The sequence below is a fragment of the Protopterus annectens genome, chromosome 14.part0 (assembly GCF_019279795.1).
Source record: "Protopterus annectens isolate FY-2018-M chromosome 14.part0, PAN1.0, whole genome shotgun sequence".
Taxonomy (NCBI): Eukaryota; Metazoa; Chordata; order Ceratodontiformes; family Protopteridae; genus Protopterus; species Protopterus annectens.
Window position 1 is genome coordinate 472,667,090 of NC_056748.1, and position 22,777 is coordinate 472,689,866.

Genomic DNA, 22,777 nt, shown 5'->3' on the forward strand with positions numbered 1-22,777 from the left:
AATGAAAGGGAAGAAAGCCTACTATGAAGAGTTTTGGGGACAAAAGCCTGACAAATTGAACAAGACGTTTGTTGTGAGCAGCACCCAAGCAAAAAAGACACTTATCCTGGCGGTCTTTATGGGGAATCAGTCTGCTACACTGGCATTTACCCTTCCTGGATGACATTAACTCCAAACAGCACAAAACAAACAGAAAAACGTAACCAAAAACCCAGCTGGGTACTTATCTGCAACAGTGAGGACTCCAGCAAACAGGAGAAATCACAGGAATACTAACAGAAAAACGGTAAAAAACAGATGGAGGTAACAGACCACTGGTTAAAACAGCATTCGGATTGGCAGTAAAGACGTTTTGAGGATGGTATGCCTGAACGTCACCTTTATGCCCTACACTATGTAATGGAGTAAGTGTGTCAGTGACATTCAGGGTACCTTAAATGAATGGTAGGCTTTAGTAAACTGGCCAGTCGGCTTCACGGCAGGGAATCGCATTTGTAATGAATACTGCGAAGAATGTAAGGATATCAAAGTTGCCAACACTTCTTATGCAAGATCTGTGCCACAGATAACCTTGCATTCTTATCGAAAATAGCAAAACAGGATTTAAGCTTTATTAAGTTAAAACAAAAGATGACTGCTTTTGACCTTGTCAGAGTTTCATCAGATCCAAGTTTTACATATATATATATATATATATATTTTTTTTTTTTACATTTAGCTGTAATAAGCAATATATACATTTGTAAATTACAGCAAAGGATTTAATCTAAGTGTATTTAAACAAACACACACACACACGCACACACACACACAAAAGCATGTAGGTTTGGGAGGTACTGCCAACGTTGACTCTTGGTATAGTCTACAACTGTTTTATCAATACAATTTAGTTGACAAAACAGCCGATCGACAGCTTTACAAGATCAGTACATAACCAGGGTTGGTGAATATGCCCTTTCCCCACCCAGTATTGTGTGATCTCCGACTTACTTGGTATATGTAATTATCATGGGTGTTATGGGTGCAGGGGGTTGGGCCCCCCTGGAAAAAATCATTTTGTAGTTGCATGTTCTGAGGTTATGTCTCAGAGCAAGTGCAGCTGTGTGTTGACATTTTTTAATTGTGTGTTGATGTTAGCGACATTGACACTTAGTTTTTAAGTACACCCCCCCCCCACACACACACACATCACAGGAATACATACATAAGAGAGAGAAAAAAAGCAAACTGCTCAGTAAATACATTTCATGACATACCTGTCCTCTCATGACAGCAATCTGCTTATGAAACTGCCCCCTGTCAAACCCTGGATCTCTCTGCAAAACAGTGAAAAAAAGTTAAATTACATGTGATGAATTGTTCGATTATTCTGCAAAAATGGGTATATAAATATGATGGGAAATAAATTCTTCAGAATTCTAGTGTCTATATGCTACTGCAAACAGCATCTCATTTTAATAACACTTGTTAAATGAAAGATAAAAATCAAGATGTTTTACTCAAATTATTTAGTAAAAGTACTGCTGCAAGGGCAGTTATCGTCAAGCATGTGTGGCTTTCTACATGCTTCTACTTTGCACAAGCCCATTTGCCTTCAATATTCATTTGTTTCCAGGGTATCACAATTTGATTATTTTGGAACACCGTAACTTCAAACAATTTGATTCTGTGGTAAAAAAAAATCCAGGATTTATATATAAGCAGCAATCAATTGTTTTTGTTACAAGCAGTCTTAGCTAAAAGTATGTTACAAAAGTCAAGGAACTAATGCACAAATAAAAGATGAAAAAAAGATGCATCAATAAAGCCTTTTAAACAAGGTAAAACAATAGTATTTAACAGAAGCACATGCGTTCATAGGTTAATGCTAGGCAACCAAGTCCATTAAGAGTCTAGCCACTGCTCAAAGCAATATACTGTATAAACAAATTTAACACATACAAAACTTCAATTGTAACTTACAAGCAGGACATGTATTCCTTTAAAAAGAACAATTTAGAAAACAGACACATTTATAATGGGTATGTGACGGTGACGCCCCACTTCTTGGCCAGTAATCAAGAAGCTTCAAGCCTCATCACTGGCACCAGTGGGGGAACGTTCATTGGGAGGATAAAGTACAATTGTGTACACTTACCATAAATGTAGATGTTCAAGTTTATTCACTGTTCTAGTTATCACATTTGAGTTATCTGCCTGCAGGTAGCCCTCAGCCGGCCTGAATACCAGAGTCTTGGATTCCTGCGTTGGATGCTGTCTCTTCTTCCACGACGTCAGGTCGTCAGGGGTATAAAACATGCAGCCGACGCCATTACATCAGTTTTTCTTGCCCCAGATGTCAGGTGCCCCCACAATGGGAAGCAATTTTATGTGATGGTACACCTCCGTCAAAAAGCAAATACACCAGAGAACTTAAATAAACCAAACAAGAAGGAAAGGTAGAGCCAAGAGAAGTCAGGGGGCTGGAGGGAAGGTAACCAGGACTGCAACAGTGAATACACTCGAACATCTACATTTATAGTAAGTGTACACACAACTGTACTATGTTCTTCATGTTTCACTGTTACAGTCATCACATTTGGGTTGATTCCCAAAGCTAAGGAAGGGAGGAGGAAGGTAGAGAGCATTAGGGCCAGCTATTAAGCCCTACAAGACTGAAGTGGCAAAACCAGCTCTGGATTTAGAAAAAATAGGCATGTGGTAATGCTTGGTGAAGGTATGTACACAGCTCCAGGTAGCAGCTTCTAGGATGTCCCTGGTAGGGACTCCTCTGAGAACGGCTGTAGAGGTAGCTGCAGCCCTGGTGGAATGTGATCTTATCCCCTGTGGGGTAGGTTTTCCATGGTGCTTACAGCAGAAATGAATGTAATGGGCTATCCATTTAGAAATTGTTTGCTTTGAAATGGCCTTCCCCTCTGCCCCTGCAGCAAAGCCATCTAGCAGCTGTTCAGATTTTCTGAGAGGCTTAGTCCTGTTCAAATAAAATCGAAGTTGTCTGTGCATGTCCAGAGAGTGCAGTATTCGTTCTCCTTTGTTTTGTGGATTAGGGAAAAAAGTGGGCAAATGAATGGACTGATTTAGGGCCACACTAGACACCACTTTGGGCATAAAGGAAGGATTGGTCCTGAGGGAAACCCTGTCAGCATGGAAGATAATGAAGGGTTCCACTGCCATAAGGGCCTGTAATTCAAACACTCTTCTTGCTGACGGGATGGCTAGAAGGAAGGCTGTTTTCCAAGAAAGGGATTTCAACTCTGCAGTTGCAGCTGGCTCAAAGGGAGGGAGAGTGAGCTTTTCCAATACAAAGTTGAGGTCCCAGGCTGGAGTAGGGGCTCTCCTGGGGGTCTTACATTTTTGGCCACTCTAAGGAATTGCTTTAGCAGGGGGTGAGAAAAGAGGGGTGGCTCAGTATTATAATGTGCTGCAATGGCAGAGGCATGAAATTTAATTGACGAGAAGGATAGGCCCTTGTGGAGCATTTCTGTTAAGTACTGAAGAATATGAGGTAAGCTGGGCACCGTTGTGCCCATCCACTAAGTCTGGCTCCAGGAACAGTATCTTTTCCACTTTTTAGCATATGATTTTCTATGACTAGGCCTCCTTGCCTCCAGAATGACATCTAGCACCTGCTTATTGAGGGATGCTATTGGAGAGCTCAAGGAATTAGCCAGGCTGCAAGGTTCTGGGTTTAAAGCTGAGGGTGCAGAATCTGACCCGCCTGCTGGGACAGCAGGGAAGGGGTCTGAGGCAGGTGCCATGCTTCCGATAGTGTCATACTGTGCAAGAGGGGATACCAGTGCTGATGTGGCCAGTCTGGTGCAATCAGTACTGTCCTTGACTTGTCCTGTTTGAGCTTTTGCAGAACCTTCGAGATGAGAGGCAGAGGGGGAAGGCATAAACTGAAAGGCTTTCCCAGGTAAAGGACAGGGCATCTACTTTCCAGGCTTGACTGTGGAAAGTCTGTGTGCAGAATTTGTCCAATTGGTAGTTCTGAGGAGAGGCAAACAGGTCTACCTCTGGAGTCCCCCATTTGTTCCTCAAGAGGTTGAATATTTTTGGTTCCAGTTACCATTTGTGTGGGTCCATGAGATTTCTGCTTAGGGTCATCTGCCAGTGAATTTAGCTTGCCTGGCAGGGATTGAGCTTGCAGGTGCACTTGGTAGCTCAAGGCTGTGTTCCATAGAGCCATGGCTAGTCTGCAGAGAGGGTACGAGTGGGTTCCCCCCTACCTGTTTATGTACCACATAACTGTGGTGTGTCTGTCTTTACCTGTAATTGTCCTGGAAGAATACGGTCTTTAAAGGCTGTCAGGGAATTCTGTACAGGTGACATTTCTTTTTGTTGATATGCAGGTGCATCTGTCTTGGGTTCCATTTGCCCTGAATGCACTGCCCTGCCAAATGAGCCCCCCTATGCATAGTCTGATGAGTCTGTTGTTAGGGTTTGGGTGGCAGGGGATAGAGTGAAAGGGAGCCCATTGTTGTGGTAGCAGGCCTCTTCCTACCAAAGGAACTCTGTCTTTATAGAAGGAATGATAGAAATCATTGATTCCAGGTCCTGAGAATGTTGACACCATAGGCTTTTTAGATACCATTGTAGTTTCCTCATATGCAGTCTTGCATATGGAATAACTAGAATGCAAGAGGCCATGAACCCCAGGGCTTGTGAAATTTTTCTTGCAGATAGCTGGGTCTTTGTGGCCAATAGTTTGAAGTAGGTTGTCAAATAAACTTGTTTCTCTGGCATGATGAAAGCCATCTGGGAAGTTGTGTTCAAGCTTGCACCCAGGAATACAATCTGTTGGCTGGGTACTAGGTGAGATTTCTTTTCGTTTATGGTATACCCCAGAAAGGTTAGAAGGTTCTTTATGAATGACAGATGTTTTAATAGCAAGTCCTGGCTTTCTGCCTGAATCAGACAATCGTCCAAGTATGGGTATATTTGATTTTTTCTCTGTCTGAAAAATGCAATGGCTGGAGCTAGACAATTTGTGAATACCCTGGGAGCAGTAGATAAGCCAAAAGCAAGTGCAGAGAACTGACAGTGCATGGAGCCTGCCCTGAAGCGTAGGTATTTCCTGCAAGATTCCCTTACTGGAATGTGCAGGTAAGCTTCCTTTAAGTTTAAGGTTGTCAACCAGGCATCTTTGCCTAGCATAGGGCATTTTGAATTTTGGGATTACCAAAAAGGTGTTTAGAATAGAGAGGTCCAGGATAGGACACCAGGAGCTGTATTTTCTGGGTACCAGGAAAAGTCTTGAATAAAAACCTTGCCCCGTTTCTTCTGCTGAGAGAGGTTGAATAGCCCTGATACTTAGAAGAGAGAGAACCTGCTGTTGGGCCTCTGCCCACTGATTTGGGGGTAGGTCTGGCCAACCGTTTGGGGTTTGTAGGGTGCGGAAGTGGAATCTGTATCCTTGGGAAACTATATTCAAAACAGATTTGTCCTGGGTAACGTGTTCCCAGTTTTCTGCATGCAGGGAGGGCTATCCTCCTAAGGCAGCAGGCAGTTGACCAGGGCTTGGAATGGTTAAAGTTAAGTCATTGCGCCATTTTTCAGTAGGGGGGTGTCTTACTACTCTCTGCTTTGGAAGTGGGAGCCCCCCACTGCTTAGGCCTGTGCATAGCCTGAGACTGTAACCTAAGTGGTCTGCTGTTCCTGGGTTTGGACTGAGAAGGCCTGGAAAAGACTGGAAAGGACCAATTCTTTGAAGGCAAATGCCTACTAAATCTGGGAGGCTGCACTTGTAAGGAAATCTGTTTGCATAGATTTAGCTTTTTCCTCCATCTTTTTGAGGACTTCTTCTGCTTTGTTGCCAAACAGGCGGTCTTGGTTTAAGGAAGCATGCAGTAATTTAGCTGTAGCATGATCTGGCAAGTTTTGCTCCTTAAGTCAAGCATGCCTTCTAAGTACAGACCCAGTGACAGCAGCCCCGCAAGAGCGTTTATATCACGATATTGAAAAATGAAAATAGCGAACACTATTTCATCTGCCCCAAAACATCTAAACATGAAAATATCAAACATTCAGAACAGCAAATTTTTTCCCATGGAAAAAATTTGCTGCTCCGAAACACATACACACAACACAAGCACATCACACAAACAGCAACCACACACATACACTTAAATTCCTACGTCTAACGCTACACTAAACTAAACATACACTACTATCTACACACTTACCTTAACCCTAACCCTAAGGTCAGTCACTATCGCACACTCACCTAACCCACGCCCTAACCCTAACTCACTTAAACCGCCCTTAACCCTAAAATCTGTCACTATCGCACACATGCCTAACCCGCGCCCTAACCCTAACTCACTTAATTCACCCCTAAACCTAACGTACAATCATACACTTACCTGAACCCAACCTGTAAATTTCCACCACACCGCTAAGAATAGCAAAGCCACAGAAACGGGCAACCGAATTCTTTCCCGAGGAAAGAATTCGCTGTTCTGCAGCTTTGCTATTCTTAGCGTTTGCTGAATAGTGTTCGATATCAGAACATTCGAAGTTTTAATACTTCGATGTTCTAATATAGCCCTCCGCAAGATTCTTCTAGAGAGTCAAAACCACATTGCAAAGTAGGGTTACTAACTTGTTCTGCGGACTGCATTAAATACTGTAATTCTTTGTGTTCAGCACAGTCAGGAATCAACATAATTTTTTGTTTAAGTGGTCCCATTATATGCTGCTGGTACTTTAATATATGAAACTGGCAATTTAAAGCCCTAATGGCCAAAGTAGCAGAAGTGTATACCTTCTTACCCCATCTGTCCAAGGCTCTAGAATCTCTATCACAAAGGGTAGGATTTCTGGCAGCAATAGCCTTAATGCCCTTTGGTCCTTGGGAAATGGTCTCTGGATCTGCAGTAGGATTCTTGAAGAGAAACTTGTGAGAGTCAGGTACTCTGTAATACCTGTCAGGTTTTCTGAGAGCTAGAGGTAAAGTGTCTGGGGAAAGGCTGGATTCCAAGAAAGCATCATCTACAATGTCCAGAACAGGAGGGATAGCTAAAGGCCTGTGATGAGGAAGGAGTAAGAATTCCCTAAGCCTCTTTTTGGAGTCAGAGTAATCCTGGCTTTCCCAGTGGAAATGCTCCCTAAGAGTGTGCAAGGTTTCACCAAAAGAAAAATCTTCTAGAGGGGAAGCAGAGGGAAAGGAATCCTCTGCATCAGAATCATCATAGGTAGATAAGGGCAAATCCTGGTAATCAGAAGAAACAGAAATATCAGATTCCTGATCAGAAGAATCAGAAGAAAAATCAGTTCTAGGTCTCTTAGAGGGGGAAGGCTGGCTTCCCCTAATTAAGGTAATAAGGTCTTCAGCCACTCTAAGCATTTGTTTTTTAGGCATATGGGCTTGAGCATGTGGTTTGGACGTCGGTTTTCTAGGCGTGGTGTGAGTTTTAGGCCTGGATGAAGAAGATGGCGTTGGTTTAAAATGCAAGTCTGTAGGCCTGAATACACCCTCAGAAGCCGGTGCCTGCACAGTGGCTCCAGACCCATCCAAGGTAGAGACATAGTACAGTTGTGTACCTACCATAAATGTAGCTGTTAGAGTGTATTCACTGTTGCAGTCATTACAATTGGGTTATCCTGTTGGCAAGCTTCCCACAGTCAGCCTGAGTTCCAAAGTCTAGGTCCGGCATCGGTTGCTGTCGCCTCCTCCCTGACGTCAGTGCGCCAGGGGTATAAAAGATGCAGCCGATGCCATTTTCTTCAGTTTTTCTTGCCCCAGATGTCAGGTGCCCCTAAAATGGTAGGCTAAATTATGCCAATAAGCATGCATACACAAAAAACAACTTTTCCTTCATCTACAAACAAATACACCCCATAGGCTGTACAGAATGGAGAAGTACAGATAAGTCCCAGCAAAGGAAAAGGGGGATGGTGGGAGGGTAACCTGGACTGCAACAGTGAATACACTCGAACATCTACATTTATGGTAGGTACACAACTGTACTATGTTCATAGTGTTTCACTGTTGCAGTCATTACAATTGGGTTGAATCCCAAAGCTAAGGTTGGGGCGCTGGTGCTAAATAGGATTAGGAGAGGCTATGAGGCCCTGCAGAACTGTAGTGGCAAAGCCTGCCCTGGATTTAGAGTAGAGAGGTAAGTGATAGCGCTTTGTAAAAGTGTGCACTGAACTCCAAGTTGCAGCCTCTAAGATGTCTTTGGTTGGTACTCCTCTGAGGAAGGCTGCTGAAGTGGCTGCTGCTCTGGTTGAATGTGGCCTAATGCCCTTAGGCACTGATTTGCCATACTGTGAATAGCAGAAATGAATGCAGTGGCCTATCCACTTTGAAATAGTCTGCTTTGAGATGGGCTTTCCTTGTGATCCTGCAGCATATGCCACTAGAAGTTGTTCAGTCTTTCTGAAAGCTTTGGTTGTGTCCAAGTAGAAGTGTAGCTGCCTGTGAATGTCCAAAGAATGCAGAAGTCTCCCACCCTTATTCTGTGGGTTTGGATAAAAGGTAGGCAAATTAATTGTTTGGTTGAGGGCCACACTGAACACTACCTTAGGCATAAATGTAGGGTTTGTCCTCAGAGAAACCCTGTCAGGATGGAAAATGATAAAAGGTTGCACAGCCATGAGTGCCTGTAACTCTGTGACTCGTCAAGCGGAGGTTATTGCTAGGAGCAGAGCTGTTTTCCAGGATAAGAATTTTTTATCAGCTGCAGAGGCTGGCTCAAACGGAGGCAGTGTGAGTTTTTCCAAGACAAAGTTGAGGTCCCATGCAGGTACTGGTGCTCTCCTTGGAGGTTCTTGTGTTTTTGGCCCCTCTGAGGTACTGCCTTAGTAATGGATGAGAAAAAATAGGTGGTTCTGTATTGTAATGAGCTGAAATGGCAGAGGCATGAATTTTAATTGATGAAAAGGAAAGGCCTTTATCCAGCATCTCAGTTAAGTATTGCAAACTCTGAGGAATATTTGGAACAATCATGTCAATACCTTGTGCATGGTTCCAAGCACAGAATCTCTTCCATTTTTCTGCATAAGATTTTCTGGTGCTAAGCCTCCTGGCTTCCAAAATAACATCCATCACTGCTTTAGAGAGAGGTGTGTCTTGAATGGCTACATTGTCCGCCATGCTGCCAGGTTTAAGGTCCTGAGTTGGCTGTGCAGCATCTGACTGTCTTGTTGGGTCAATAAGTGAGGAATTTGAGGTAATGTCCAAGCTGGGCATTGAGACAAGCTCTTTAGGATTGGGTACCAGTGCTGGCAGGGTCAGTCTGGGGCAATCAGTATCACTTTTGGCTTATCATCTGACCTTCAGGAGTACCTTGGGGAGGAGAGGCAGAGGGGCAAAGGCATATACTGTTAGGTTTTTCCAGCTGAAGGATACAGCATCCACTTTCCATGCTTGCTTGCGATAAGTCCTTGTGCAGAATCTCTGTAGTTGGCAGTTGTGAGGGGAGGCAAATAGGTCTATGTCCGGGCATCCCCAATTCCTTGTTATGCTGAAGACTTGTGGATCCAACTTCCATTCGTGGGAATCCATTAGGTTTCTGCTTAGTTCGTCTGTCAGAGTATTTATCCTTCCTGGCAGGAATTGTGCTTGCAGATGTACTTGGTAAGCCAATGCTGTGTCCCACAAATTCATGGCTAGTCTGCAGAGGGGGTAGGAATGTGTGCCTCCCTGCTTGTTTATGTACCACATGACTAATAGTCAGTCTTTATCAGTAGTTGTCCTGGATGAAGTAGATCCTTGAAGGCTCTCAGGGCATTTTGAACACCTAGCATCTCTTTTTGATTGACATGTAGATGCATTTGACTTGCGGACCATGTGCCCTGAATACATCTTCTTGCCATATGGGCCCCCCAGGCATAATCTGATGCATCTGATGTCAGTGTCTGCCTGGCTGTGGGTAAGGTGAATGGCTGTCCCATGTTGTGGTGACAGGCCTATGCCCACCATCGAAACTCCTGATGCAGGCAGGGAATAAGGGTAATTATTGTTTCCAGGCTGTGGCAATGTTGAGTCCAAACACTTTTTAGATACCACTGAAATTTTCTCATATGCAGTCTTGCATATGGAGTTAGCAGAATGCAGGATGCCATGAAGCCCAAAGCCTGCAGAATGTTTCTTGCAGATAACTGGGTCTTTGCTGCCAACATTTTGAAATAAGTAGTCAGTTGTCTGTGTTTGTCTGGTGTGAGATAAGCCACCTGAGCAGTTGTATTTAAGCTTGCACCCAGGAATATTATCTCTTGAGAGGGTACGAGTTTTGATTTCTTTTCGTTTACTGTGTACCCTAGGCCTGTTAGTGATCTTTTTACAAACGCCAGATGCTGTAGTAGAATGTCCTTGTTCTCTGCTTGAATAAGGCAGTCGTTCAAGTAAGGATATATTTGTATTCCTCTTTGTCTGCAAAATGCAATTACTGGTGCCAGGCATTTTGTGAAGACCCTGGGCGCAGTAGATAAGCCAAAGGGCAGTGCAGAGAATTGGTAGTGCATTGAGCCAGCTATAAATCTGAGGTATCTTCTGCATGACTGTCTGATTGGGACATGCAGGTATGCCTCTTTTAGGTCTAAAGTCACAAGCCAAGCCTTCTTGCCCAGCATGGGCAGAAGCTGCTGCAGAGTTAACATTTTGAATTTTGGAATATCCAGAAATGTGTTTACGATAGACAGGTCCAGTCTTGGTCTCCAGGCTTTGTCCTTTCTGGGCACCAAGAATAGCCTTGAGTAAAATCCAAGTCCCTGCTCTTGCTGTGGTACTTGCTGAATGGCCCTCACGTCCATGAGGGATGAAACTTGTTTCTGTGCCACTGCCCATTGATTGCATGGCAGGTCTGGCATACCATTTGGCCTTGGCTGGGTGCAAAAGTGGAACCTGTAGCCTTGTGATACGATATTTAAGATCCATTTGTCCTGGGTGATCATGTGCCAATTTTGTGAAAAAAGTGCTAGTTTTCCCCCCAAAGGAGCTGCCAGAAGATAAGTGCTTGGTGCTGGCAGGGGAAAGTCATTGAGACTGTTTCCTGTATGGCTGTGATTTTTCCTCTCCGCTTTTGGAGGTAGAAGCACCCCATTGTTTAGGCCTGTATGAGCCTTGGGGCTGTGATCTGCCTCTGGGGCGTCTGTATCAGCCTCTTTGTGGCCTGTCTGACACTGGAAAGGACCAATTCTTTGTAGGCCATTTCCTGCTAAATCTGGGAGGCTGTACCTGTAAGAAATCCTTGACTGCTTGCATAGATTTAGCTTTGTCCTCCATTTTCTTCAACACCTCTTCTGCTTTAACACCAAACAAGGTATCATGCTGTAATGGAGCATCTAATAGTTTTGCTTTAACATGATTGGGCAGATTCTGTTCTTTTAACCAAGCATGCCTCCTAATGACAGAACCCGTAACAGCGGCCCTGCAGGAGGCCTCTAGAGAATCAAAACCACACTGCAAAGTATGCTTTCCCACTTGTTCAGCTGCATGCAATAAATCCTGCATTTCTTTGTTTTCTGCACATTCTGAATGTCAACATTTTCTGTTTAAGCAGTGACATAAGATATTGCTGCTATTTAAGCATATGAAACTGACAATTTAAAGCTCTTACAGCCAAGGTAGCAGAAGTATAAATCTTTTTCCCACATCTATCCAGGACCTTGAATCCCTATCAGAGGGGTTAGGGTTTTTTGCAGTGGAAGCCTTGACCCCTTTGGGACCCTGAGAGATAGTTTCTGGGTCAGCAGCAGGGTTTTTATAAAGAAATTTATGTGAATCAGGAACCCTGTAATATCTGTCTGGCTTAACAGGAGTTGGTGGTAAAGAGTCAGGAGACAGACTGGACTCTGAAAATACATCATCTACAATGTCTAAAACAGGAGGAATAGCAGGGGGGGCTGTGCTGTGGTAATAAAAGGAAGTCTCTCCCAGTGGAAATGCTCCCTCATAGTATGCAGTCTCTCCACAAAAGAATAATCCTCAGGAGGAGAGGCTGAAAGGATAGATTCTTCAGCATCAGAATCCTCATAGGGAGGAAGAGAATATTCCTGTTCAAAAGAGGAATCAGAGGAAATGGAAACCTGATCTGAAGATTCATATTCTATCTCTTACCTAGGCCTCTTATTAGGAGGGGGATAGGTACCCCTGATCAAAGTAATTAGGTCTTCGGCCATTTTAAGCATCTGTTTTTTAGGCATGGAGGCCTGTCCAGGAGAATGCTGTACTTGTTTCTTTGTCTTTAGAGCTGCTTTAGTCTTTGCCTTTGAAGCTGAAGTTGGTTTCACATATAACACTGTAGGCCTGAAAACACCCTCAGAAGCCGATGCCTAATCAGCGGCTCCGGACCCATCTGAGGGAATAGTTTCAGAGTGTCCAATACCTTGAGTTTCCAGTGGCCTAGTCAGCTCCACGTGGGAGTCGGAAGCAGACTGTGGCTCTGAGGTAGCAGGTGTCAGGGGCTGCGAAAGCACCTCACTGAGAACTGGTGAACCGGCGAAAGGCATAGCGGAAGCCTCGACGTCGGTTTTGGACCTTGGATGCCTGTCCTTTTCTTTGCGTTTTTTGTAAACTCTGGTAGTCGGCTGTTCTGACGGCATTATATAATTAAATCTTCTGCCAAAGTAATGAAATGCAAAATCGTACCAACGTTTAATAGTGAGTTGGTTAAATCTAGCACAAAACTGACAACTAGCAACGTCGTGGTCAGGGCCTAGGCAAGGAATACAGTAATGAATGAATACAGAATGAAAATCCTTATGAGGTATTTGCTTCCCACAAGAAATACAATTATTAACTTTTTCTGACATCGGTCTGGAGCAAGAAAAAAGTTTTCCCAACGGGGTACTTAGCTTTAATGAAGACTTCGGATCTGAAATTCGGATTTGAAAATCTCAGGAGTCGGCCGATTGGCACTTGAGAACTGCTTTTGCTTCAGGCACCGCGCGGCAAGAAAGACTGAAGAAAATGGCGTCGGCTGCATCTTTTATACCCCTGGCGCACTGACGTCAGGGAGGAGGCGACAGCAACCAACACCGGACCTAGACTTTGGAACTCAGGCCGACTGCGGGTAGCCTGCCAGCAGGATAACCCAACTGTAATGACTGCAACAGTGAAACACGATGATCCACAGGTTCCATAGTCAAAGAAGCATCTTTTGGCATACTGGACTCCGAATGGGTCTCAGTAGAGGCCTGCGAATCTGAAGTAGCGGGTATCAGGGGCTGCGAAAGCGCCTCACTGAGTACCGGTGGACTGGTGACTAGCTTAACGGAAGCATCGTTGGCAGTCTGTCTTTATCCTTACGTTTTTTCGGAAGATCGGTACTCGGGTGGCTTACCGAATCCATTTTGGAGTACGGATACACAGTACCAAAATAATTTCCTGCAAATATAGCTAATACAAATGGTAGTTTGACCAAGAGCAAGGCTATTAGGAGTGGCCCACACAGTGTCACCAAATAAATATGCAAATACTTAAAAAATGTAAATATCTGTACAAAGAGCAGCCACAATGAAAGGTTTAAATATATTTAATAATAAACAGTAAAAGAACAAGAAAATACTAAGTATATATTCACAGTGACAGAGTTTAAAGTCACAGGAAATATTTGAAATAACACTGAAGGACAGGCTCAGACCAATAAAGAAAATAAATATCGAAACTAAGCTTCACTATATTCCTAACTGAATCTAAGAGAATTATTCCATTCCCTACTTACTTAATAGAGCAAGGCAGATGATGTGGTGAATGGTCCTTCTTGTTTTCAGGCCCACAGGCCCAAGACAGAATATAGTATGTGTAGTTTTTTTTATTTATTTTATTTATTTTACATTTGTTGACTGGGCTAGTCCAGCTGGATAATTTCCATTTTCAGTGGAGGCCCGGGGAGAAAAGCTCCACAGATTTAAAACAAGGTTATACAAATTGAAGATTTACTATGAGCTCCTTTGACAGACATTGAGTTAACATGGATAGTTAATAGTCTAGATCAAGAAAAATAGAACACATATAATGCTATCTACGTATTGAGAAAGACATTAATTATATCTAAAACTACACTCCATTCAGGTCATTTCATACATATTAGTGTATATACAATATATAAATATTTTTTTTTTTTTTTTTTTGGGAGAACAGTAGAAACTGTAAAGTCATTAGGTTGTTTGAGAACACAGAGAAGGATTACAGTTGAGAAGTAAGGAAGTATGATAGTAGAAGGAATAAGGTTTCTCAGTCAGGATTGGTACAAGAGCAGAGCCAGAAGTTTTTAAGATGTGCAAGAAGTTGTTTTTTAAAAAGATCAAAGGAGCCTATAGAGGTAATGTGTGAGGGGAGGTTATTCCATATTTTGCCTACTGCGTTGGGAAAAAGGCAGTTACCTGCAGAATTGGTAATTCGAGTTGTGTTGACTTGAAGCTTTTCAGCAGAACGTAGTTGTTTCAAGTTATTATAAGGGATCAGAAGATTACTGAGAGCAGGTGTTTTAGATGGTTGATATAATATGTTATGTGTTATTAAGAGTTGTTGATATATAATCTTGTTGGGAAGTTCCAACCAGTGTAAGTGTTTTAAGTTTAGACAGTGGTGTGTTCTATACTGGGATGCTGTGGCAAAGCGAGCTATATTGTGGTAGGATGTAGTAAGTTTCTTCAGGTTGCTTTTGGAGAGATTAGTGTAAATAGAGGAAGCATACAATAGGGTCGAGATAAGATGTGTTTGTGCTAAGGTGGTCCGTGCTCCTGGTGTAAGGTAGGGTTTGATTCTGTATAATGAGCCAATTTTTTTATTAACTGCTTTTATAATGTTGTTGATATGGTAATCATAGCTAAGATTATTGTCAATAGTAACACCAAGTAGTTTAGTTGTTAAGTCTGGGGAGATGAGGGAGTTATCACTTGCAGTAATAGAGAAGTTAAGTTGTGTAGACTTGTGTGTAGGTGAGAAAAGTAGTAGTTTTGTTTTCTTGGGATTGAGGAGAAGACATCTTTTTGAGAACCAGTGTTCGACGATAGAAACTGTAGTCTCACTAAGAGACTTCTCAAAATAATACCTAAAATATTACTTCTGGGATATCTTGCAAAATGACATCACTTCTGGTCATCTGAATTCTAGTTCTCATACAAACCCCATTGCTGAAAGCTGGCAGGATTTAACACCTACCTGTAAAAATACATACACAAGGGCTTTTGCTCAGATCTGTGGAAGGTGCTGGAAGTCATAAAACAATTTCATACCTCCAAGCTTATTAGTTCACCCCAAAGACAATGCAGAAAGCTTCCTAGTACAGACTTTGTGTCTCTGGCTGCATTGAAACCTGTGAGATATCATCTTTATGACCTAGTACATATTGATTTAATTTCAGATATATTCTGCATTTTAAAATTTGCTGGGCTGAGGTTAACCTTCCAGCTTCCTCTGTTAAAACATATACATTTAGACAGTTACAACAGTGCATGTAGTACCCATGTACATTTATGTTCTCTCCAGTAGTGCACACTGTGGATACCTTTCAAGCACTTTACAAATACCTTTTCAATACAAACATCTGTACAAATCATGTTGTCACCACAAAAAGAGAACACTGACCAATGAACAGTTCGTCTTTTCTTAGTTTTATTAAGATAACAAAAGTAGGTCAGCTGCACAACATACAAACACCTTTACACTTCTCTAGTGCCTCGGCTGGTTAAGCCTTTACAGAGTATGTTGTGCAGATGACCTAATTTTGTTATTTTAATAAAACTACGAAAAGAAGAACTGTTCACTGGTCAGGGTTCTCTTTTTGTGGTGACAACATAATTTTCCTTTGTGGTGGAGTGGTATCTGTACAAATCAGTTTGATATACACATGACATACAGTGCTAATACATTTGTAACACAAGCATCTTGTATAAATCAGTTTGATATTCACAAATGACATATAATTATTTACAAAATTCCAGATAGTGTGCTGGTAGTACCTCCCATCATCACAGGGTACACAGGACTCACATAGCTAACTTTATAAAGTGAGGAATATAACACATATATACATATACACACATATACGTATACATATACATATATGTCAGCTATTTATGGAGAAGCTTCATAATAAAGCTATTATTTGTGGGTCTTGTTTCTGCATGCAATAAGAACAGCCACTGAATTGTAGTCTACTATATGACCCAACTACATTGATATACCACAACTTTACAACAGCTCTTCCTTCAACCTGATGAATCAATGTGCTACTTCCATCTTTGAAAAGCTTCTCTAAATTACATAGCTTATGTGGCTCCACCATGCAACTTCAACGTGTATGTCTTTGTTGAATTATTACTTTTAACAGAAGTTTGACAGGTTTTTACAGCTAAAACGTGATCAAACAAATGTGTATGTACCACAAGCCACCTTCACATACTACCATGCATAGCGATATTTACTTACTAGACACCAGAACACAAACCAGAAAAAAAATGACTTTTCTGTGTATGCATACCTGTCAGGCTTATTTACTAGGCATAACACAAATAAGAAAAAGTACAGTTGTGCAAGTAAACTTAAAATAATACTAGAGTCTGAATATATCACTGTTTAAGTCGCATAAAGTTGTATGTGATCTATCCTGCCAAGGATATCAGACATCTGGTCAGTATATTAAAGCTATTGGGCACCTTCCTCAAGTACAGTGTGCCGGCACAAGCGAGAGAGCATAAAAGTAATAAAAAGGATGTATGGGTATCAAAATTCAGAACCTTCTTGCCCTAAGCAGGGAGGCTGAAGCCAAGAACTCTAAAGAAACACTTCAAGTAACCAAATGTCATGTTATAGGTTCATAGGTTGGTACTAGGTTACAGGCCCTAGGGCCTATACAAGCCTAGCCATAACAATTTCCTGGCTATTTTTCTTCTCACAGTATTTACTTTCCTGGACCCCTGTCTAGCAGGGCGACTAATGTGATCCCCGAGGTGAATTTCCTATCTGTCAGAAAAAAGGACCAATTCATAGAGGGACTCCAGCCCAGCCAGAGCTATACAGAAGAAATACAAAAAAGGAGGAAGAGGATGTTCTTACAACAACAGTGATTTATTATAACATCTACTGCTATGGCACATTTACTTACACAATTCTATGTCCATCAATGGATCACTGTTGCAGTATCATAAAGCTATATGGGGCAATTGTTAAAACTTCAACATTAACATGAAGGAAGCAGGATCCAACCCAAGACGACCCCAGAATAATGGATCTAGCAAGCCTTGTTCTGCTTCTAGAAATGCTATAGAGTCCCCCCTTCCAAAAGGCCCCAAAGTACCTATAGCTCTGGGTGAATTCACCTTGACATTCTGAGGGGGACCATTCTCATGAAGAGAACAGGGATGAAGAGCCTGTGAGAGCTATCTGGAAACAGACTGCATGGAAATTTGACTATCTTTTTTTGCTTACTTTCAATGGAAATAAAGAGTTTGACATTATAAAATCTTTGGTCTTGTCCAGATAGTACCTGAGCTGCCTGTGGACACTCAGAAATGCAGAATTCTCTCTCCCTTGTTCTTACTGGTCAGGGAAGAATACAATAAGGTGAACAGATTGATTCAAGAAAAACTCAGAAGAAACCTTGAGCATGAAGCAAGGTTTGGTTCTGACAGACACCCTATCTTTGTGAAAAGCTAAAAAGGGATTAGAATACATGAGGGCTTGCAACTCGTACACCTGTCTTGCCGAAATCACAGCAATAACTAAAACTGCCTTACCAGTAAGAAATGCCAGGGAAGAGCTCACTGCAGGTTCAAATGCAGATTTTGTCAGCTTTTCAAATACAAAATTAAGATCCCAGGATGAAGCTTCCTGTTTCCTAGGTGGTCTAACATGCAACCCCCCTTTTTAACTGCGTTACTAGTTGGCTGTTATGATCCAATAACCAAAAACTCCTGTCTGTCCACAAACTTATTAAAGCTGTTGGGCATTGCCTGTACTCATACCATGTTGCTAAGGCCTAGAAAGTACAGTTTTGTACCTACCATAAATGTAGATGTTCGAGTGCTAATACAGCTGCAGTCATAACAGATGGGTTCTCCTGCCGTCAGGCGGGTCCTCGGTCGGCCGAATTCCAAAGTCTAGGTCCGGCGTCGGTTGTCGTCGCTTCTTCCCTGACGTCAGTGCGACAGGGGTATAAAAGAACCAGCCGACGCCATGTTCTTCAGTTTTTCTTTCCCCAGATGCCAGGTGCCCCCAGAAGGAAGGCAATACATAAAATTATGAAGTAATGCAATGCAATATAATCAAAAAACAGTAGTTGCAAGCAAATACACCATAAAAGAATACCCCTAGAGGGGAAGGAGGGAGGGAAACCTGGACTGCAGCTGTATTAGCACTCGAACATCTACATTTATGGTAGGTACAAAACTGTACTATGTTCATCGTGCATACAGCTGCAGTCATAACAGATGGTTAGAATCTCAAAGCTAAGAAAGGGGTGGTAGGCACTAGGTGGAACTAGGAGGAGCCAAAATGCCCTGCAAGACTGCAGTGGCAAAGCCTGCTCTAGATTTGGAGTATAATGGTAGGTTGTAGGGTTTGGAGAAGGTATGCACAGAATTCCAAGTGGCTGCTTCCAAGATATCCTTGGTAGGAACTCCTCTGAGGAAGGCTGCAGAGGTGGCTGTGGCCCTGGTGGAATGAGTTCTAATGCCTGTAGGAACAGTTTTGCCATGAAAGGAATAGCAAAATCGTATGCAGTGGGCTATCCATTTTGAGATTGTCTGCTTGGAAATTGGCTTTCCTGGAGCTCCTACCGCATAGGCCACAAAGAGCTGTTCTGATTTTCTGAAAGGCTTTGTTCTGTCCAAATAACGCAGTTGCCTGTGGATGTCCAAGGAATGTAGTAATCTCTCCCCTTTGTTTTGAGGATTGGGATAAAAAGTAGGTAAATGTACAGCCTGATTTAAAGCTACCCTGGATACCACTTTAGGCATAAAGGAAGGGTTGGTTCGTAATGAAACTCTGTCCTGATGGAAGATGATAAAAGGCTGGACAGCCATGAGGGCCTATAGTTCTGAAACTGTACGAGCTGAAGTGATAGCCAGAAGGAAAGCTGTTTTCCAGGACAAATATTGCAAATCTGATGAAGCAGCTGGCTCAAAAGGAGGCAAAGTCAGTTTTTCCAGAATGAAATTTAGATCCTAAGCCGGTATTGGTCGTTTCCTTGGAGGTCTTAAATTCTTAGCCCCTCTGAGGAACTGTCTTAAAAGAGGGTGAGAGAATAAAGGAGGATCAGTGTTGTATTCTGCAGAAATGGCTGAGGCATGGATTTTGATGGAGGAGAACGAAAGTCCACTGCTTAGTAGTTCAGCCAAATATTGTAGTATTTGAGGTAAATTCAGTTTTCCAGGGTTCTGGCCCTTTTTCTCATTCCAGACACAAAAACGTTTCCATTTTGCGGAGTAAGCTTTTCTAGTTGATGGCCTTCTGGCCTCCAAAATGACATCCTGCACCTCCTTGGAGAGTAGGGCCTGCTGTGATGCTAAGGAATCTTCCATGCGGCTAGATTGAGTGTTTTTAGATAACTGTGAAGAGTTTTGAAGCTGTGCTGAGTCAGAAGAAGAGGCATTAGAGGCAGGGTCCATGGAGGGGAATGAGTCAGGCTCCTCAGGAGTGGGTACCAGTGTTGCCTTGGCCAGTCCGGAGCAATGAGGATCATCTTTGGTTTGTCTGCTCTGGCTTCAATAGGACTTTGGGCAGCAGAGGAAGAGGCGGGAAGGCATAAACTGTCATTGATGTCCAGCTGAAAGAGAGAGTGTCCACTCTCCAGGCCTTTGGGTGGAAGGTCCTCGAGCAGAATTTTGTCAATTGATGATTTTTGTGGGAGGCAAAGAAATCTGTGTCTGGCCTTCCCCATTCTTGGATTATTTCTGTAAAAACTTTTGGATGCAACATCCATTCGTGTGGATCTGTCATATTCCTGCTTAGGTTGTCTGCCAGGGTGTTTTCCTTGCCTGGCAAGTACTGTGCTTGTAGTTCCATTTGTAAGTCCATGGCCATGTTCCAAAGTGATATGGCCAGTCTGCATAGGGGATACGAATGTGTTCCTCCCTGCTTGTTTATGTACCACATTACAGTGGTGTTGTCCGTTCTTATCAATAGTTGACCTGGTAGTAGAAGGTCCTTGAAAGCTATAATAGCATTTATTACTGCTAGCATTTCTTTTTGATTGATGTGAAGGTGCTTTTCTTTTTGGGACCATTTGCCCTGAATGCACTGGTCTGTCATGTGTGCCCCCCAGGCGTAGTCCGAGGCGTCTGTTGTGATGACTTGATTTGCCTGAGGCTTTCTGAATGGGAGACTTGTGTTTGCTTGACATGCTTGAGTCCACCACAGAAATTCCTTTTGCAGACATGGAAGCAGTGGTATTATTGTTTCCAAACTGTGGCTGTGTTGAGACCATATGTTTTTTAGGTACCATTGTAGTTTTCTCATATGCAGCTTTGCACATGGGATTAGCAAGATGCAAGATGCCATGAATCCCAGAGCCTGCAGGATTTTCCTTGCAGTCAGCCTGGTGCAATTTGCCAGTGTTCTGAAATATTGAATTAGTTGCCCCTGCTTCTCTGGCGTGAGGTAGGCCATCTGGGTGTTTGTGTCCAAATTGGCACCCAGGAAAATTATATTTTGAGAGGGTATTAGCCTTGATTTCTCTTTGTTGACTGTGTATCCCAGAGAGTTTAATAACATTACTACATAAGCCAGATGTTTCAGAAGAATGTGCTTGCTGTCTGCTTGGATCAGGCAGTCGTCCAAATAAGGGTATATTTGTATCCCTTGAAGTCTGCAGTAGGCAATTACTGATGCCAGGCATTTCGTGAATACTCTGGGCGCAGTAGATAAGCCAAAGGGCAATGCAGAGAATTGATAATGGGTTGAACCTGCAAGAAATCTGAGGTATCTTCTGCAATTTTGTCTGATTGGGACATGCAGGTATGCCTCCTTGAGGTCCAATGTTACCAGCCAAGACTCCTTGCCCAGCATGGGAAGAAGTTGCTGTAGAGTGAGCATCTTGAATTTTGAATGCAGTAGGAATGTGTTTAGGATGGAAAGATCCAAAATAGGTCTCCAATCTTTTCCCTTCCTTGGCACCAGAAATAGCCTGGAATAAAAACCTTGACCTTGTTCGTGTGTAGGTACCTCTTGAATAGCTTTCATGTTTATAAGATCTGAAATTTGCTTTTGTGCCTCTGCCCTTTGTGTGGCAGTTTTGGCATGCCTCTCATTTTTGGAAGGGTATGAAAGTGGAGTTTGTAGCCTCTGTTTATAATGTCCAGGATCCATTTGTCTTTTGTGACAACATGCCAATTTTTTGAGAATAGTGCCAGCTTTCCTCCTAAGGGGGCTGCCATTTGAAACCTGGTTGGCCTGCAAAGGGGAAGTCATTGGGTTTGCTTTCTGAACGATTGTGAGTTGTCCTCACCACCTCTTTGTGTAGGAGCTTGCCATTGTCTGCCTCTGTACGATCCTTGTGGTTGTCCTCTGTCCCTCGGGTGCCTGTATCTGCCTCTTTGGGGTCTGTCCGTGGCAGGAAAGGACCAGTTTTTGGAAGGCCAATTTCTACTAAAACGTGGTGGTTGAACCTGCAGAAATTCTTTGACAGTTTGCACTGATTTAGCTTTTTCCTCCATTTTTCGTAATACTTCCTCAGCATTTGCCCCAAATAGTACATCCTTTTGAAGAGGGGCGTCTAGTAATTTAGCTTTGACATGATCAGGCAAGGTTTGTTCCTTGAGCCAAGCATGCCTGCGTATGACTGAGCCTGTAACAGCAGCTCTACATGAGGCCTCTAGAGCATCAAAACCACATTGTAAGGTATGTTTACCCATTTGTTCTGCACTATGCATCAAATCCTGCAACTCCTTCAAGTCTGGTTGTTCAGGTTGTGACAGTTTACTTTTCAATTGAGATAACAGAAACTATTGGTATTTTAGCATATGAAACTGACAGTTTAAGGCCCTCATGGTTAAGGTAGCCGAGGTATATACCTTTTTTCCCCACCTTTCTAAGGATCTGGAATCTCTCTCGGAAGGCAATGGATTTTTGGCAATGGAAGCCTTAACTCCCTTGGGTCCCTGTGAGATGGTTTCTAGGTCAGCAGCATGGCTTTTGTAAAGAAATTGGTGTGAGTCAGGAACCCTGTAGTACCTGTCAGGCTTAACTGGAGCTGGAGGTAGAGAGTCCGGGTTAAGGCAGGCCACCGAGTAAACATCATCTAGGATGTCCAAGACAGGAGGTATAGCCAGAGGCCTGTGCTGGGGTAACAAAAGAAATTCCCTGAGCCTTTTCTTGGAATCTGAATAATCCTGGCCTTCCCAGTGGAAGTGTTCCCTTAAGGTATGCAAAGTCTCCCCAAATGAAAAATCCTCGGGGGGGGGGGGATACAGAAGGAATAGACTCCTCTGCATCAGAGTCTTCAAAAGGGGAGTAAGCCTGTTCCTGATCATCAGAGTGTTCTGAAATAATGGATCCCTGATCAGAGGAGGGGGAAATCTTCCTCCACTCTGGGCCTTTTGTCCGGAGGTGGCTGAGAACCTCTGATTAGAGTAATTAAATCCTCAGCCATTTTAAGCATCTGTCTCTTAGGCATGGGGCCTGGAGATGGGCCCTGTGTAACTGGTCTCTTAGGCTGCGTGGTTGCTTTAGACTTGGTGAAAGCCTTGATGGAGAAAGAAGAGGAAGGTCTGAAGACACCTTGAGTGGAGGTGGACCTGTCCACATTCTGTGTTTCAACGCCAAGAGTGGCTTCAATATCTGTAGTCGGGGTGTGGGCCGAGGAGCCTGCGACCTCGGGTACAG

The 22,777-nt window shown here is 43.0% G+C and overlaps 1 protein-coding gene across 1 annotated transcript in view; it reads right to left on the reverse strand.

The window, feature by feature from the left end:
• PI4K2A (phosphatidylinositol 4-kinase type 2 alpha) overlaps nt 1-22,777 on the reverse strand; it is a 1,139,234-nt gene that overhangs the window by 246,529 nt on the left and 869,928 nt on the right. The window contains exon 8 of the mRNA XM_044056228.1: nt 1,257-1,316. Within this exon, the coding sequence (XP_043912163.1) occupies nt 1,257-1,316 (60 nt within the window). The remainder of the gene's footprint in view (nt 1-1,256; nt 1,317-22,777) is intronic.